Raw genomic sequence first — 20,082 nt, 5'->3', positions numbered from 1 at the left:
GTTCCTTTTGCTGTCTCATCTTATATCGTACCTCTGTCTAATGGGATAATGCGATTACAAGTCCAGTTTCCATAGCAACTCCTGTACTCTGCTTCACCTCTGACAAGATCACGTCATGGTCTATGTGATATACACCACATGAGATCACCTCAAATGAATATAAAGCTTGTAGCCTACTGTAAATAACAAATGGTCAGAATCACCTGAAGAAGAAGGCCACTTAATGTATTTCACTTCATGATGGTGCAATAAATCTGGGACTGTAACATAAAAAGCCTTTGAGTTTATTAATATTTCAATTTGGGTGACATCAAGTTAAAATAGTTATCTATGTACGATTTACCAGAATAATACCCCAGTTAATTAAGTGCTCACTAGTCAGTACACTGTGTAACAAGTATATAGTCATGATTGTCTATGAATCACTGTTTGGACAGCTGTGAACAAGGTAACACACTAGAAATAAACATGAAGATAGAGGCTTTCCTCTCTTCTGTGTTTACCCTTTGGACACGTTCCTGAAGGGTAGTCCTGATAAGAGCCTTAACAAAGCCTCTGCACAGCAAGAATAGTTTATTACCTCACAGCTCACTCACAATAATTGAAAAACCTCTTTCTACTAGCAATTACACCATTAGATGGATGGTAAATAAAATGTGAAATATTGAGTTAGGAGTTGATTGTGCTGCCTGAATATCAAGTGATTCCTCAGGGGAGCTTGGAATACAGTTTCTTTGTTTTGTATATTTCATGCTGACCTTTAATGCAGAGCTTATGTGGACATTTACTGAGATTCTAGAGAAACCATAGAAGTAAAACCTGAATCCTTCTGGGGATGTTATTATAGTTTATCATGCCAATGGGACTAACAAAGAAAAAAATACCTCAACTATGGCTTGCATATTCTTCTATATCTACCTACATCTATATAACCGCTGTAGGGTTCAAAAATAAGTGGAGCCGGCCTGACTCGCTGCGTCCTTAACTTTTCCAAACACAAGTTGTTCAGATGATTCATCCAAGAAATCCACTAAGATGTTATTGCATTTAAAAACGTTTAAGAGAGTAGATAGAATAAAGTGGTGCTGAACATACATACAAAATAAAAGGGCGACAGAGGTCAAAAAAACATTTGGCTCCACTCTGTGAGATATACAAACACAAAACTCCCATGATGCATCATCTTTAAAAAGTGACACATATGCATCCTTAAACCACAATAGCTAAATATACAAATATTCCAAATTAATATGAAATACCAATAATATTTAATCATTTCAAAAAAAGTAAATTTAGTAAGAAAAACAAAACACAAAACATTAACCATAATGCATTCCAAGAAAAAATCGCAAAGTATAAATTTAGGGCTCCTAATACTGGAAAGATATGGAATTATTACATTAAAAAAACATTAATTTTCTTTAATAGCTGAATCAGTTTCTACAATCTACAATCAAGATTTATTGAAGCTAGTCCTCAAATTAACCTCAATGAATACCACTGTTTGAGTAAAAAACCACATTACAGTGAATGCTTTCCTTTTTTCCTGTCTAAGAAAATTAATGATAATTAACATTTCTGCTCTTAACAAGTATTGGTAGTTGAAACCATTATTTAAAAAAATCTTTAAAAAATCTTTATTTGTACACTAATAATGTACAAACAAGTTAATACACACTGGTTCAAATGGGCTTTAAAGCTAACCTTCCCCACTTTAAATAAAAAAAAAAAAAAAACAGTATAGTTGCTTTAAGGTACGTAGTAAGGAGGCACTTGTAGAAGAAAATGGATGCATGTGTTACCAGAAGAAAGCTATTAGTGAAATAAGGCCAAAACCATCAATGCTGCATCTTCCGAAGCAGCAGCAAGAAAGGTCGAATGGATGATCAATATTACACCATTCGGTGTGTTTGGGTTGTTTGAACAACAAAGGTAAAGAGAATTTGGTTTACATTGACATTACATTGAATGCAACAAGGTATTATTAAGTACCTCAAGGAAATTGCACAGATATGTTTAGCAGCTCTGCTGGTCACATATTTTGAAATTCCACCTTAAAGCAGCACTAGTGGCACAATTGGGGTGGAGGCTTTGAGGACCCAAATGCAGAGAGGCAGTAGTGATCTGTCCGTGCATGAGTTGAGCCCATACAGCAGGCATCCCCAACCTCAGTCCTCGAGGCCCGCTGTCCTGCAGGTTTTAGAGGTTTCCCTGCTTTAGCACAGCTGATTATAATGATTGCAGTAGACCAAAAGCCTGTTAATCAGCTTTCAATTAAAATCAGCTGTGCTGGAGTAAGGAAACCTCTAAAACCTGCAGGACAGCGGCCCTCGAGGACCAAGGTTGGGGATGCCTGTCATAGAGCACAACACTGTATCGGTGCATTATCATTAAAATATCAAGAATTTTGGAGCAGCCTAAAAGGAATAGGAACGTTTCAGCGGTTTTATTTTAATTTTCTCCTTGTGTCATACTTTTCCTCTCACTTATCACTCAGCTTATCTGAATGAAAGCTAATTTGAAATTGAAATTTGCCAAGACACAACTTTTGTGTCCTAGCAACCTAGATTTTGAGTTTAATCTACCAGTAAAAATCATGCAGTAGAATTATGTTGAGACTTTAAAATTTGGATAAAAACTGTTATCAAATCAAAAGGTTAAGTGCTTCACATATGTATATTCCTTTAATCAAACTAATCTGCTTTTATGGCTTAAATTGTTAAAATTCTTAGTAACATTTCTTAGATTACAGTTTCTCTTCTCCATTGTCAGTTTGATTCATACTTTACAAAAGATTCATGAAGTTTCAACATCTCAAACGTAATGACTTCCCTGTTTTTGATGACAAACTAAAATCCAGCGGTCAGTTATCACATTTACAGATCACAAGAAATCAGAGGTTCTGTTTAATCTTGACTGATAGTAACTGACAGACTTCTGTCAGTGTTTATCTAAATTATCTAATAATCTAGTACGGTAAGTCAACTACACGAATGTCTGGAAAAACATAAACATAGATAAATCCATAAATATTTTATCATTAATAATTCATCTAAATCCACTGACTACCTTGGATTAGGCAATGATGTTGGAAACATGCAGTTCTTTTAGGAAGGAAACGTACATATTTGTCAGCAGATCTTTCTAAGTTATGTTGCCCTTTTTGCAACTTTGTTTAAAGCAGAGATCAAATGGGTCCTTTGACCCACTTGACCACAGTGATCCTTAACAAAGGTTTTGAACGCACTGTTGTAATTGATAGCTTTAATAAAACAAAACTATAACAGGGCTGAACATAAATTAATAAGGAAGGTGGCTTCATGTAAAATGAACATGCTTTAACACAAGTACCACCCTGTCTGGGAAAAGTTCAGTCTCATTAAAACATGTGTACCTACTTGTTGATCTCTGAGTATATATTTTTTTTATTTAACCTTTCTTTTTTTGGGAAATAAATCAATTTCAAATTAATAATATATTGTATAGGAATGTTCTGTTCAATGTTTATATAATGAGGCATCCTCATGTTAACATAGGAGCAAATACAGCTCAGTAGTAGGTTGGTGATTACTACTGCAGCATGCAGCTTATACTGTATGCGCTGCTTCATCTGATGAGGAGGAAGCATGGCAGCCTTATTCGCAAATGTTTCCGTTTTAATTAGATCAAACACGATATATCTGCGATTTTATGAGGGGCAGTGGCGGTATGTTTGTGTTATTACCTGTGAGCTGAGAATCCGAGGCGCTGTGCAGCTCGATCAAAGTTTCCTCCTTCGCCTTTCCCGTTAGTCGTCTCATAGCGGCTAACGGTGATAATAAGAAGGCTGCTTCACCTTCTCAGGAAAGCAGGAAGGCCAGTGAGGATGTCACCGTTCCCCACTTATCAATGAAGAACCCACCTGGCAAGAAACAGGCATGGATAAGACGCTGATATGCGGGAGTCTGATCAGATGGATGGGTGATAATAGGTGGATATGACTGACTGTCAGTGAAACTGTACCCTGCTGCGCTAACATACGCGCGCGCAGACCAGGCGCGCATAAAGGGGAGTGGCGATGCCCCGTTTTTTCCATTGGCAAAAATGTGTTAAGATGTTTTTTTCTTCTCCTTTTAACAGTCTGTGTTTCTGTGTGTAAAAATGCTTGCATCAGACTGTTCTGTTTTAATGTTGATTTTGTGCATCAGGGCATTCTAAGATGCTTACCTGCGTAATCGTTTAAATCAAAGAAGAGCAGACAGCAAGGTTTAGGATTTCATTCCAATTTCGCCATCTAGTGGCAGTTTCTGAGTAACTCAAGTTGTTGCATTTTGTTTCGAAAATAGAGATAAAAGGAAATCCACCCATTCATTATCTGACACGCTTGTCCCGATTGGGGTCGCGAGGGGTGCTGGTGCCTATCTCCAGTAGTCAATGGGCGAGAGGCGGGGTGCACTCTGGACAGGTCGCTAGTCCATCGCAGGGTAACACAGAGACAACCAGGACATACAACAATTCACACACACCGAAGGAGAATTAACCTAACAGTCACTTTTTTGGACTGTGGGAGGAAGCTGGAGTACCCAAAGAGAACCCACGCATGCTCAGGGAGAACATGCAAACTCCATGCAGAAAGACACAAGGCCAGGAATCGAACCCAGAACCTTCTTGCTGCAAGGCAGCATTGCTACACATTGGCCACTGAGCAGCCCTAAAAGGAAATCCTAATGTTTTTTTTTTTTGTTTGGTTTTTTTTGACTAGGCCTACTTTAAAGTCAAGAGTACGAGTACACCAGTCTTCAAGAAATCACCTTAAAGGCTCTTTTACGAAATTGAACTGCCAGCTCATATGCAGTAAAGCAGAATTTAGTCAAATTTAAAGTTATTTTAAAACATTCTTATTCAATTAAGCCAAGTAAAATCATCTGTCTAATAATTTGAGGCAATTTTGCAAAAAATGAGGACATTTAGAGCTGGACCTTGATAACCATCCAGCTGCTTTGACCACATGGTCACAGGAAAGAGAAACTATTATTCACAGAGGCACTGGTCTATGCATACTGTTTATAGCTAAGAAAACAAACTAACTAACAAAATAAATCACAAAAGGCTAGCAAAATACCTGGAGACATACACTGTATTGTCAAAGCATTTACTCATACATCCAAAGTGGAATCATTTGTTTCAATCACTTCCTTAGCCATAGGTGTACAAAATCACCCACCAAGAACAGGATGCAGGACTTCTGTTACAAAAATTTGTGAAAGAATTCAGAGAGTTCTCAGGAACTCCATGAATTCCAGCATCAAACTGTGATAGAAGGCCACCTGTGCAACAAACCCAGTGGTACAATGTCGTTTCTCCTAAACATTCCACAGTCATCTGTCAGCTGTATCATAAGAAAATGGAAGTGTTTGGGGATGGCAACAACTCAGCCACAAAGTGGTAGGTAACGTAAACTGTCTGAGTGGGGTCAGCAGATGCTGAACGCACAGAAGAACAGAAAGCTTCAGAAGATAGGGTTCCATGGTCCATGGTAACTGCATACAAGCCATACATCAAAAAGTGCAATAGAAAGCATCAGACACCAGGGGGGAAAACACAACGCTGCTGGACATCTGAACAGTGGAGACAGTGGAGTTTTCTGTAGTGGCTAATCGAGCTTCTCCATCTGGAAATCTGATGGATGAGTCTGGGTTCAGTGTACTTATCTGACTGCAATGTGCAAAGGGTGAAGTTTGGTGGAGACAGGATTATTGTATGGGGTTGTTTTTATCAGGAGCTGGTCCTGGCCCCTTATTTATGATAAAAAAAGAACTCTGAATGCTGTAGCATAAAAGGACATTTTGGACAATTCCATGCTCCTAACATTTATGGGGCTCACTAACTGTTTGGAGCTGACCACTTAATCTTCAAACATGACTTTGCACCAGAACACAAAGCAAGGTCCATAAAGACATGGATGGAAGAGTCTGGTGTGGATGAACTTGTTTGGTCTGCACAAAGTTTAGGAGGAATTAGAGTGGAAACTGAGAACCAAGCATATGTGTTTTTACCCAATTTCTGTGGGTGTTGAAGCGCTCCTATAATTAATCAAAGCAACCCTAAAGTCTGAAGTGTTTTTTATACAATATGCATTTTTTGAAATAAAAAGCAAACACAAATGAACTAAAAAAGTGTAAACAAGTTGCAGCACTTGGTTTAAAAAGAAATATGTTACCCTATTGCACCTTTGAAATGGTTCGATCCATCATTCCAGGACTCTGGAAGGGAGACAGTGTGAGCTCTCTGAAGAACTTTGGGCTTATTTATGAGTGACTGACCTGCGATAGTGGTATTAGTGTCCAGCTTTAACCAGGATATGTTACACAGTGCTCAACTTATACTTAATACCAACACACTACTATGATTACCAGTGTTTATGTTTGCTGAGCTTAAACGCAGGTTACTCTTTATATGAGTTTTAATTTAGGTGTTAGCTAATCTTACAGGTGTTCAGTACCACTGTGCTTTAAACAGGAATGAGAGAAGCTAGCTCCTGTTAAATGCATGTGTTTAGAAAAGTGCTAATAATGAGAAGCTAACTGTATGACTATTAACATTATCAATTCCCCTGTGTGTATGGTGTTGTTTTACCTACAATTGGGAAGTATTTTGTAAAAAATCCTACATGCCATTACAGATACCTATGGGGACATTCAAATAGACTCCATGCAGTAACGTTCTGGTCTTTGAGTTGGGGTTAGGTTTAGGACTAACACTACGTTCAGACCGCAAGCAGCAACAGCAGCAATAATGTGTGTGCGGCTTCATTTTTGATACTTGTACAAGCATCTTTGCTGCTCTGGCTGCGTGGTGAAAAAGTGAGTCTAAGACACGTTGGGCGAGCTACCCTATCCTTTCTTTGCCTGTAACAATGGGAGCTATATTTGCTGTGATCAGTGGGTAAATGTAGTTTGAATCTATTTTTAAGTGAGAAAGTCCACCTGAAAACATTGTCTGTGCAGTCAGATTATCCAGATTACCATCCTGTCTTCAAATATTTTTCTGTCGGGGCCTCTCAAACCCCCGTACACCGTTGAAGCTTTGTGACTAGGAACCCAGTTAAACAGCAGCCTCTTGCCTCTACGTGGTTTTCGGCTAGTGTTAACAGTGGCTGGAAGGTGTTTTTCACATATTTATCCAAACTGCAGGCCCCAGAATAATAAAATCGAACATATTTGGCCAGCAGGTACTTTAATAAATGCTAGGCATTTAGATAAACTGTTTCAGAGGAGTGATCATAGCGATCTGAATGAGAAGCAATTTGTCTGTCTCCCTGCCAGCTCCAGATCAGCTCCACTGATTGCTTGATGTGGCGCATCGAGCAGCAAAAGTTACATTTTTCCAACTCTAGCATCTTCAGCTTCTGAAGCGCATCCAGAGATGGGAAGTAACGAAGTACTCAAGTAGATTTTTCTGATATTTTTACTTTACTTTACTACTTATTTTTATGGCGCCTTTTTACTTCTACTCCTTACATTTTTACACAAATATCTGTACTTTCTACTCCTTACATTTTAAAAAATTGGCTCGTTACTTTAGTTTTGAATCATTTCAATGGAGTTACCGTTATTATTTTTCACGTCATCGATACCAAAGGATTAGGTTTAGGGATATGTTGGCCTAGTGCCTAGAGCAGTGCACTTGTGCAAGTATCCAGTTCGATCCCAGCAGCCTCCACTCTGGGTTCCTGAAAAAAACTTATGACCCCACACTGTTCCCCGGGCGCCACACAATGGCAGCCCCCTGCTCCTCAAGGAGAGGGGTTACATGTAGAGAGTGAATTTCCCCATTGTGGGACAATAAAGGACATTTTTTTTTACATTACATAAAATTAATGCAAGTTAAAAAAAAATCCCCTCAAGTCATGAAGACAAAGCTAAGAGTGTCCATATGAGTCTGTTGACAACTTCATCATGGACACAAGATTTTTTTTTGTAAAAAAAAAAAAAAAAACAGGAAAAGAGCCAGATTGATGTAAGAGTAGCCCAAATCAATGTCTATATCTCTTAGTAAATCTGAAACACATTGTTTCGATAATCATCCCATATTAAATGCTTTCTAGAAGCACCCATACACTTAACATATCAGTGGACTTCTGCCTAAACAAGACAGCTTTTTTGCATTTCCATCATCTTTATGCTTTACCACTTGCTTAATTTTTCTACACAAGGAAAAAAAGAACATGGAGATTAGACAGAGCAGACCAGGGAAAGAGAAGAACAGGAGAAACAGGGCAAGACAGACCAGCCACCTAAGCAAAGAATATCAAAATCTGCCTATTGATTTAGGGGAGTCTACTGGTCCTAAACAGTTAGAACCATCCTAGTTCCCACTCACTTAGTTTGGCACAAAAAGAGCCTTTCATGAAAACTGATTCAAAGGCTTTAAATGGTTGGAATATTTTTCTTAGAAAATGCTGCTCTCTGCTTTGCTTGTCGAGTATTTGGCAAAAGTCCGATACGATTCATTGGTGAATGATAGAGTTAGTAATTGGTAAAAGGCAATGCGCAAGTTTGAAAAATATAGAAAATGTATGTAGAAAACAGTGAAGTTTATCATCCCTGGCCAGACAACTCTATGGGTGCTAAGTACTCTTAAACCTCTGATCCTATTATAACCACTGGAGCCAGGCCTTCTCATCCAACACCTGCTTCTGGTAGAATGGTCAAAAAAACACTATTAACACACTCCTAAACATTGTGGACAACTTTCCCAGAAAAATTGAAGCTGTTCTTTAGCTGCAGAGGGTGGAACAACGTCATGTTCAACCCCTATGGATTAGAATAGGGATGTCTATTAAGTTCATTTTCCGAGCCAAAGGCAAGTGAGCGTAAACTTTTGGCAATATAGTGCTTATATTAGTGGTATACAAGAGTAATAATAGCTGAAAAAAGAAATATGGTTAGTGTGTCCTCCATAACTCTACAGATTTGGCTGCAAGCCATTTCAAGTACAGTTTTTTTTTTTTTCAAAAGTGACTTTTGAGCTAAATTCTAGAAACTTGGAGCTCTTTCCACAGGCAGAGTCCATTAAGTAAGAGATCTTTATCTCACTTGTAACTTTCCATTGCATGACCTCTTTTCTCAATGGTCTATATTGAATCAGACTGAATGTTTTTCTGTCATAAGTCAGTTAGTATTGACAAGACTTTCTATTTCCTCAAGGCAAGAAAAAAACAGATATTTTCTTATTTGTATATGCTTTATGTTTGCCTGTTTTTTTTAAATAAGGGAATTCTACATACATTTCCTTAGTATTTGATATGATTTGTTTTTAAACTACAACAATCGGTAAAAATCGTCGGTGTTGTGTTGTAACTGAGACAGGTTTGTGATCCATTTCTAATGTGCTCTCATCATTTCCACCCTCAAATTTCTTGTTGTGCTCATATCAGTTTAATCATAATAATTTTTACCCTGCTGTATATTTGCAACCATTGTAGAAAGAAGAAAGGAAAAGTGACAGAAAGGAAAACACAGTCCTGAAAAGCAAGCATAGGCAAAGCATGCTGTGTGGGTGTTGGAGAGCTTGGAGCACTTGAAAAATAGAAGCAGTATAAGGTAAGACATTATGGTCTTAAGGCGTCGACTGAATGGACAGCATGCTAATGGACAACAACAATAATAATACAGCTATATTACTTACAAAGTTGCTTAAAAATGAGCAAGGCAATTACAGTGGGTATTTATTAGGGATAGGTATCCAGTAGGACATTTATTACCACAGCTGAGCTAATAACCCGGCTCAGAAACAAGAAATAGACTAAAACTTCTATTGTGGTAGCTTTGTTGCAAAAACCATGATCATTTCTCCTTATTCTGGTACTAAGCAAATACTACTGATGATATTAATTAATCTATTCTAAAACAGAAACAATATAGTTTATCCAATTGGAAATGTTTACTAGTGTGTATAAAACTTGTAGTTACTGAAACACACCCTAGGAACTATTTAATTCTGAAAATTGTAAACCTATGGCCATAAAATACCACTTTAGTTATAGTATTAACTACTGTTGTTTTTGTTACTTATTAGTTACTTAAATTACAGGCCAGGTAAATAGACAGAATAAGCATCTAAATTCTGCTGTCATGTTCTGTGTTTTATATAGTTCTTTTGATATCATTCATTCTTCCTGTGAAATTTTTAAACCTCCTACAATAAAATCAAACTTTTGGATAACCTTGGGGATTGCACTTCAACTGTCAACTGTATTCAAAGAATTCAACTTAAATTGACTGCATGGGCCAACGGCTTAAATAAACACCAGCAATGTCAATTACTAGGGTTAACACCTAAATCCCAGCTGCTGTTTATAGCTGATAATAAATAAATATGACTTAATGAAGGTCACAAATCCCACACCCCCCAATTAATAATAGGTTTTCAAAGATCATGAAGCATCCTGCTGTTATTCGTTTGTTTCACCCCAATTAGTTCAAGAACCCAAGTATGTTGCAAAGACAGCAATATAGAAATGAAAGATGCTTCATTTTCAAACTTTTTAAATTACAGATGGACAGTACATGTAGAAATTACTTATCATGCATAAAAGACCCCCTGCAAAGTGTAGCAGTAGATGCCCTAAGGCATCTCTGGTTAAACTAATTATCTGTGTCTAAGCAACACCATCTTGTAATGAGGTGGGGCTCTTCTTAATTACCACATGTAGGGTTAGATGGTTCAGTCTAGTAGGGTTCCTTTGGTGGTTCATTCAAATAAATGTTAATAGTTCAACACAGGACGTTAAAACATAAAAATGTCATATTTTATAGTCCAAGGTGACCATGCTATCAAAGTAATGGCATAAAGATTGCCTATAGTATTTTCAAGTTTGAGTCTATGCCTTCACTATTTACAGAACAGCTTACAAATGTAGAATGTATTAAGTGTTTCTTAATGCAAATATATTTAAGTTTCTTTGCATAAATGTTTGATTTAAAAAACTTGTTTTATAACAAAAAACGACATTTCTATATCTCTGCCCTGGGAGCCCTGGGAGCCGAGTCATATCAAAAGTATAAGTGAAGCCGTGGAAGAGCCCAGCTGAAATCACTTCTTTAATCTAATAAGCTGAGTTATATTGATAATTATGGGCAAAGATGTTTAAATGAATCATCTTTTTGTGCTAGCAATAGTGGTCCTGCATGGAAACATTTTTAGCCATCTCAAAATCTATTATTCTTCCACAACATCCAAGAAAAAATACTTCTTAAATGATCAAATAATGAGCAGGATCAAAATGATCTCCACATGCTGTTAACTGTTTGGGACAAATGTGCTTCCAATCTGCCTTTTTTTTTCAACAGCGAAGAGCACTGTTTTAGAAGTCAGGAGCTAAAAAAAAAAAAAAAAAAAACATCATATCAAAATATTGGAGAATCTGTGGTAAACCAAGTGATCAACACCAATAATAAAAAGCTCAGATTTGGTTAACATAAGACTGGATACGACCTAGCAGTGGATATCATCAAAGTCTAAAATCTAGAAATAATGGGGGGAAAAAGTCAGATATTTTAGTAACAATTACTTAAATAACTGAGTATTTGATATGGTGGCCATCAGGTGCAAAAGCTGTGCAAATACATAGTTTAACAGCATATTAAAAAAGTTTATCATAAACAAAAAATGACTTTATTACTAACACAAATAAACAGATGCAAAGATAAAAATGCTAGAGCACCGAAAATAGAAAAAGGTAAAGTGGAAACGCCCTGCAAACACAAAACCTTGTGCAAATGATGTAAACACATTATCACACCAAACAAATGCAAGTAAAACAAAAACTGCAAACAATGCCTCATAATGGAAGTGCTCCAGACCACTAGGGGGAGATGATCATTGTTTAATTTATGTTCTTTGTAAAAGCATGAACGGGAGGATATGGGATCAAAGGCCTGATTTTTTGTGTGTTTGCATTTCTTAAAACAGGTGAACCTGTGGAATGTTTATTGAAAAAATAGAATATTAAAAGAGCCTGCATTTCTTTCTCAATATAGTAAAACATAATTGTGTGCGATTTGTGTTATTTTTGTTTGGAGCATTTTGCGATAGGCTACGAGGTCCACTAGGTATAAATATTACTTAGCATTATCTTTTTTTTAAATGACTATTATTATTACCTCCAACTACTATAGCTTTAAACCTAATCTTTCTCTCATGGTCTCTTTCAAACTGCCTATAGAACATAATGCATGGAACCAAATTGTATGTTTTAACATTTATGCAACAAACCTTGCTGATTACCTGCTTATTGCACATTGGTCTACTAAAAAAATGCATGTGAAATTTTGCACCTATTCAGATCTTTGAAGATCAAATACTAAGTGTTTTTTTTTGAATGATAAAGAAAACTTACCTTTTCTTTACTCCTTCCAGAGGTCCTCTGGATAGCATCCTGTTAATATTTGATGGATGGATGGATGGATGGATGGATGGATGGATGGATGGATGGATGGATGGATGGATGGATGGATGGATGGATGGATGGTCCCACGACCCAACCCCAGATAAGTGGAAGAGAATGGATGGATGGTTTCATTTTCATGTTTTCAGGAATTTTTTTAATTTGCTTCATGATCATGTGTACGTACAGAGTTTGCAACCCTCAGCTACCGTAATTTGTTAATAAAAGCCTTAATAAAAAGCTATAAAACTTCAAAAAAGTTAACAAATGAAACGATTGCAGTTAACTGCAGAAATAAAACCAGAGACACACACTTTTTCTGAAGAATTTTTCACTTGTTCCCATGTAGCTACTTATTGTAAAAATTAAAAATCTAATTTCATGATAAAAAATTGCATACTGTGTTATTTTCTTTTCAATATTCTTTCTCTTTCTGTAGTCTTTTGGAGAACATAACATAGCATTTGATCTAAAGTAAATGCTCAATGTCATGGTATTTCCAGCATTATCAGCTAGGGTGATAAAAAAAAACTTTAATTAGTTATTTATGTTAATATATCAGCGAGAAACCGTTTAGACAAGATAGTAGATGCTTCGTTTGCTACATCATTTATTACACAATAATGCCATTGTTCTTTCCGTTAAATGCCTAGGATGTGTGGTCTGTCCAGCAGATGGCGGTAGAGTGCAGCAACAGAGTCCCAGAGGTCCTCAGGATTAATTTCTCGTGTCAGGTTCACATGTGCTAAACCGTGAACTTTAAATGAAACATGCACCTGACACATTTAACTATTTCATTACAAATTTTACATAATTAAGATACAAGAGGCTGCATATGGAAAGACGTCAAACGCAATTCCAATTAATGTGTTTTTGTTGCTTAAAATCTATAAATCTTTCCTCTTTTTGTTTTATTTAAAGCAGGGCTGTGCATGCCACTTAATCAATTATTATTCTTTTTTTTTTTTTCAATAATATCTTATCTCAGTCCCTCTATTTAAATGCAGACGCTTTTTTTCATTGTGGGAAATTGAGACATTATTCTGTTTCTGCAGATTTTCCCAACATTGAGTGGAAACATTGAGCAATCGGTCCTTTTGTTCCAGGAGCAGATCCGGATTTTGTGTTTGTGTCTGCTGCTGGGGGGTGGGGGGGTGTCAGAGAGAAAGCAGTGAGAAGAGAGAGACCCACAGCCAGCACAGCAGCGCTTAGGATCCAGCAGATCGTTTGAACAGAGGCTGTAGGATGCTGATAGACTGTTTCCTAGACGCGTAAAATGGCTGAGCGTCTTGGAGCCGTGTGAGCCCCTGAGCAGCAGATTGGTTGGTCGGAGCATGCCCTAGTTAAAGCTGGGACTTTCAATTTATTTTTGTTTTTGTCTTTTTTTGAAAACCCGCTTCTTCCCCTCCCTCCTCTCCATTTAAAGCCGTATTCTTTTGCTGGAATATTTCTGTTCTATTTTTTAAATGGCATCCACACGGCGCCGAAGCCTTGTTTCCTGCTTTTTGGGAATCCTTTTAAATGCTTTAATCGGTAAGGAGAACAAACCTGATTATTGCAACGTTTTTTTGTTATTGTTTTGTGTGTGCATGTGATAAGCTTTTGCTGCCAGCCTGCACAGAGCATACTACCCGCTGGAAACGGAGCGTGTTCCGCACGCAGCGTAACCCTGAACTTGGCTGCTGTCCTGTTCTTTACTGTCTGCAAATTTCATCGTAAATCCAGGAGCTGAGATCTTAATTTGTGTTTCTGGCTGATTTATGATTATTTTTTCTTTTGCATAACTTCTTAGTAATTCATATAAATGAACTCAAACCCCTAATCAGGTATTTATGCGCCCATCTCCTTGTGTTGGCACAATAACAAACATGCATGGAGGAGTCTCCAACATGTGCTTTTTGTTTGTACCTCAGCTACAGATTCTGCACAATCAAAGCAGGCAGAACAGTCAGTTGTGGCTGATTTTGTGTCTTTACCTTTAAAAATGTGATTTCTGAGCTGGGATGTTTGTTTCACATCAGGGGAATTTCAAAAGTAGATGGATTTATTGACCGGACAGTCATTGGAGAACACTGCCCCATGGCTGGGTGAAATGACAGCGGTTATTGCTCAGAGAATAGATTAAAAGACTGTGGTTATTGCCTGCTGGGGAGAATATTTGTACAGATTAAATGTCAAGGCTGTCTCTCTACTCCCTTTCAAATTTTCTCCTCCATCGCTTTGTTCCCTATGACAGTCACTTTCTCTCTCTATGTGGGGGCCCCTAATTCAAAAGGCTGCAGAGTGTATGGAGTATTTGCAAAGCATACCACACAGGAACCCACAAAGGGCCCCGCTGGAATCATAGAGACTACTGGTTCATAACATGTTCGCTCGCTCCGAGGACTGGGAACAAAAACTGTCAGAAACACACACTCAGCTCTGTGATGGATGCAGCTCCAATCTGCTCAGTGCATTGAAGAAATTAAGCTCTTTCAAGTGCTCCTCTGCCTCAGAGAGTAGATTAGGGTGAGATAAAGGAGGTTTTATGGCATTTTAAGCAGTGTTGATAAGGCAGAAATAAGCTTTATCTTTTATATCCACCTTCCATCGTGTAGGAATAAAAAGTCAGAACAAATATACAGGAAATCACTAGAATGATCTCATGATGAGAAGTTTTGCTCACTAACTAATTAGAGATGCAAGGATTTGAGAAAATACCATCATAATAACTCCTTATGGTTCTCACTTAAGCTCATGGTTGTTATGGTTCCCAAAATATTGCTTAAGATCTTAAGAATGAGGTTGCTTAGTGATGTGACTTTAACAAAGGCCTTATTTAATATAACAGTATTTTATATACAGTGATTACATTTGCTGAGACGGACACCTGTTTTCACCCATTTTTATTCCATACTTACAGTAGAATAACAAATTTTTGGCCAATATTGTGCAATCAAACAATGAATATGTGTTTAGTCACAATCGCTCTTAGATTATAGGCTTTAGGTAACAGTGCACTTGAGAGGAATCACTATAAAGGGTAAAGGGTACAGTATGTACACAATGTGTACGTACAGCCATTACTCCTCCCAGCTTCAGCATCTATCTACTGTATACCAAAGCTGCTCACATGTAATATTTTTATAATCCTTAAACCTTCATAAAGTCAATTCTAAAGCATATCTAATTGGGATATTTCTTAGAGTCCCAGCGCAAAGGACAGAGTCCTGTCTAAGAGCTCATTTCAGTGACCTAATCTATTATCTGCATGCAAGACACGGATGCCGTACACTAGAAATGTGCCCTCAAGCTGCTTTAAAGTAATTCTTTGTGATTCTAACTCTGCAAACACTGACATTGCTGTGATGATTGTATTCACTTTGCAGCTTTAATCAAAGTTATGCTTTAGGAATGCACCATTAACCAAGTTGTTGACAACAGCATATAAGCAGCCAACGTGCCTTATGTTTCTAAAAAGTACTTCACTCTGATACTTAGAATTGTTTGGATAAGGAAAAGCAGTAGCCACGTTTACCAAGCGGCAATAAAGGAGCTGCTTTAGCGCATTATTTGGTCACAGTAACAAATTTAATACAGCTCAAAGTACTGTACAAACAAATAAATGCATAAAAATGGTAAAACCGATTGAACATTTTTAAATACCAAAAACATATCTCAAAAATACCTCAATGTTTGTTAAATGGTTGTGGGAAATTGTATGAAAGATTTAAAAAGTAAACATTCTTGCTAAGAGTAAACAACAAGTCATTGCAATAAAACAAAGTAGTGTTCTTTCATTATTGAGATGATCCCACTTTTCTTGGTGATGATTAACTATAAAGGGGGTTTTGAGATGTTCAGGTAGCTAACACAACTAAAACTTCATTCATTTGCAATTTTGTCCTAGTCCAGGTAAACAGTGTTGCAGGAATAACTTGGAATAGGGTGAAAACTTCCAGTGGGTTCTTTGGCGAGACTCAGAAATATAGCATTGAAATATTCAAAACAACTGGAGACAAAAGCAAGAATTATTATTATTATTTGTTTTTTGTTTGGACAAAAAACTTCCAGATTTTTTCATATTTGTCTTAAGCTTTAAAGTCAAATTCTAATGTAATGTACCTCCCTGACAAGTGACAGCATCAGCTTGATGGAAACTGGAGCCATCCAGAAACTGCCTCATTCACTTATATGTATTCCTATCAGAAATGTTGTAATAGAACTGACTGTACGTAGAATTTGAACAGTTGGGAAGTAAGGAGTGAAGTCGCTGGCCTACTTTCTCTCCAGCTCATTAACTGTGTTCTTCTGCATCCCCATGTTGCATTATATTAAATTTTCCTGAGCGCAATCATCTCTGAGTACCTTTTGTAACAATAGAAACAGAATATGCATAATATGCAACTCTTTAAGGAGAAAATGCATTAAGAACATATGAGTATTGATTCATTGTTTATTAAGCAGGAGCCAATTGTGAGATTGTAAGTATTAATAACATTCATAGTTACCCTGTGGAAAAGGATAAACGCAGCCATTTAGCCAGAAATGATTAACTTTGGAAGATAGAAGTTGAGCTGGTATTTATTCAGATATTACTGCTTATTTCAACCTGAATATGAGTTTGAAACCTAAACTTAAAATTAGATAAAAAAGAGGCTTCGGTATAAGCTGACATTTTCATTAGTTTATGTTGAGGTGATGTTTCTCTTATTTATATAGAAATGATAATACCACTTTTTTCTCTTCATTCGAATTGTAGAACAGTTAATAGATTGAAATCCACAAAGTAAAGACAAATCTACTTGTTTGACAAAAAAAAAATAAAAAATTAAATGCATTCTTTTCATACCAGCTGTAATGACTTTATGCTAATTACTCTAATAGAGGCGATGTCTGTCTGTAGTGGTGTTGAGGTCTGGTACGTACCTTTGAAATATGGTGACCCATGTTGGAACCTGGTTGTGTCAGGAAGGACAGCTGGGCTTAATACTCTGCCAAGAGCGTCTGCAAACTGTAATGACTTGCAACCAAAGAGCTCAACAATTGAGAGTTTCATTTTTATATATTAGCTAAAAAAACAACACAAACCTGTAATAGTTCATATATGATGTTGATTGTTTCCAGTGTGATTTTATAAAAACCCTAAATTGTGTTAAAGGGAAATAAATGTCCTCTATTTCAGACTCGATTTCCAGCATCTTTGGTGATTTGATCAAGTTTTATCTGTTTTGCTTCATACCAATCAAATCCTAATCTTCAAGGTTCACCTTTGTTTCACGTCTGTAAATGAATGCCTAACAAATACATTAAGAACTTTCAGATTTTTAAATGGTTTTGGAATTAAATCTTGAATGAACAAAATCCTTGGTATTTTACTACTAAACTCTACACTTGGGTATTAATAGCTCCAGCTTTATTTTTGCATCCACCACCAGGCGGTATGATATCCTCACCCGGAATACTGTTAGAAAGCTGTAGAGTATCTTGATCCCTCATATTTGCTCCCTGCCTGCTAACCTTACATGTGTGCAAAAGCCTGTCATCTTTTATCCTACACTGTAGCTGTGAATGTGTATTTCAGATCTTAACACTTATTTCTTGGTAGCAGTAATAAGTCACCACCCAGAGCCTCACTGAATCAACACTTATCTCATGTCTTCTTGGTAATCTGACTTTCAAACATTACTAAAAAAAAAAGCATACAGGTTTTGATATGTTGGTTCTTATCTTTTTATAAAAAAAAAATCCAAACTGGTATAGCTTCAAGCCTGTAAACATGTACCTAAGGCCATTTTTCTCTACAGGTGTGCACAAACTCTCCATCCGCTCACTCCTTTCTTCCCACAGTCTCTGGATGTGCATATTTCACAGATGACTTGAACCTTTTTATTGTTTTCTTATCTCAATGGTTTAGCATCATAATTAGCTGTTGTGCTCGGTTATATTTTCTCTGACATTTTTCCCAGTACTCTTTGTGACCTTCAAAGCCACCCGGAGCTCATATTTGCATTAGCTGGTCACTCGGGCAACATGCTTTATTCACCAGGAAAGACAGCGCTATCACATTTTCCCTGCTAATGGAAGATACTCGGATTTGACTTTAAAATAGAATCATAGCTGTTTAATGTGGTTGATATGAATGGCATAAAGGATTTTTTTTTCTTGTTAAGTAATGATAGAAGTCGGGAATTTACACAGAAAAAAGTTAAACTTTAAATAATAAAATTTGACAGGTGGTAGTTTTAAGATTTTAAAGCGATTGTAGTTTAGTTACTATCCTGTGCTGTGAAAACGTTCTTGTAAACCAAAGTGGGGGCCTGTAAGAACAGTTGGGGAACCGCTGCACGAAAGAACAAGCTTCATGTGAATGTGTGGAAAGTGTTTGCCTGTCAGCCTTCTTTGCTTTCTGCACCTCTGAGGCCGGAATCAGGCCAGCTAAGGGTTAAATACTTCGGCAACACCACCCCCTTGTTGTTCACTGATGTCTCTGTGCTCTCATGGCCATTTTACTTACTGTGCTCTTTGAGGGCAAAAAGGAAGGGGGCAAGGGGAGCACACTTGTGGAAATGACACAGAGCAATCAGAGAGGAAGATTTTCTCTGTGCAATATTTCTTACATGTGTGTTTGATGGAGGGGCGTGTCAGATAAAAGGTTGCCTGTTCCTGAGGGGAATAACTTCCCTTTTGGAATGCTTGTGGATCTGACTGGAGGTCCCCTACTTTGACCCTTGCGCTTATCCCCCCTCCTCTGCCCTCCTGAAGCCCATCCCACTAGATTCCAAGGCCTTGGGCAGAGACTGGTGGTGCTCAGTCCATCAGTAGTTGAAACATGATGCCAAGAAAGTGTGCTGGGTTGCTGTTTTACAGAACTAAGTCATGCACAAAATAAGATCTCACATTGTTGTGGACTTAAACGATTACAAGTACATGCAACACATTAGAGTATCTGAAGTTTCTCCTTTCAGTATAGCTATTAGTAGAGTTATAGATATGCAGTTCTGGAGTTCAGATATATTCTAGAAGACAGGAAATCATTTGCTCTGGTCACATTCAGTCTAAATAGCAAGAAATCCCTTGTTACTGAAGCTGAAGTTAGAAGTGTCAAGGCTTTTTATTCATCAGGTTCAAGGATTAGTGAGCACTTAACAGAACATAAAGAGCCTTCTAGTTTGTTTTAATGGTTAAAAATGAAAATTATAAGCTGTCATTCGATATGATACTAGGTTAAATGGATAGGAACTGGTGATGGGGGAAGGATATAAAACAGCTTGGGCCTCAACTAACAGTTATTTTGCTAATTGAATAATCTATCAATATTTTTTCAATTTACTGAATAATAATCCGAATAATATTTTTTACAGAATTAAATCAGTTGAAACTAAAACTTTTCCACATGTGAAGTTCTGGATTAAGCGATTTGACAGATTAAAAAGTTTTTTTTTATCTTGAATGCAAAATGTCAATTTTGGTATAGGTACTGCTCTAAGTGGGTTGTTCTGTCAGCTAAAGGCATGTTTTACAGTCTCTATACTCTAGTTACAATTATTGGATTACCTAATTAGTTGACAATAAATTTCAACAATCGATTAATTCCAATTAATCTGACTAATAATTTTAGCACTGTACAAAGCTTTGTTGACCTTTCACACATTATTATTATGAGTGGTAAG

General features: G+C 37.1%; 2 protein-coding genes across 3 annotated transcripts in view; one reads left to right on the top strand and one right to left on the bottom strand.

The window, feature by feature from the left end:
• Positions 1 to 4,026, bottom strand: part of LOC119782773 (anoctamin-5-like) — a 35,733-nt gene extending 31,707 nt beyond the window's left edge. For both annotated transcript variants that reach the window (XM_038283907.1, XM_038283908.1), the window contains exon 1: positions 3,725 to 4,026. In XM_038283907.1, the coding sequence (XP_038139835.1) occupies positions 3,725 to 3,800 (76 nt within the window). In that variant the 5' untranslated portion in view covers positions 3,801 to 4,026. The remainder of the gene's footprint in view (positions 1 to 3,724) is intronic.
• A 9,561-nt stretch (positions 4,027 to 13,587) lies between these two features.
• Positions 13,588 to 20,082, top strand: part of igdcc3 (immunoglobulin superfamily, DCC subclass, member 3) — an 82,201-nt gene continuing 75,706 nt past the window's right edge. The window contains exon 1 of the mRNA XM_038283876.1: positions 13,588 to 13,963. Coding sequence (XP_038139804.1) covers positions 13,897 to 13,963 — 67 coding nt within the window. The 5' untranslated portion in view covers positions 13,588 to 13,896. The remainder of the gene's footprint in view (positions 13,964 to 20,082) is intronic.

The sequence above is a fragment of the Cyprinodon tularosa genome, unplaced genomic scaffold, assembly GCF_016077235.1.
Source record: "Cyprinodon tularosa strain WSP-4 unplaced genomic scaffold, ASM1607723v1 ctg197, whole genome shotgun sequence".
NCBI classification, from domain to species: Eukaryota; Metazoa; Chordata; class Actinopteri; order Cyprinodontiformes; family Cyprinodontidae; genus Cyprinodon; species Cyprinodon tularosa.
Note: the sequence above shows the minus strand (reverse complement) of the source record. Positions and strands in the feature narration are given on the sequence as shown.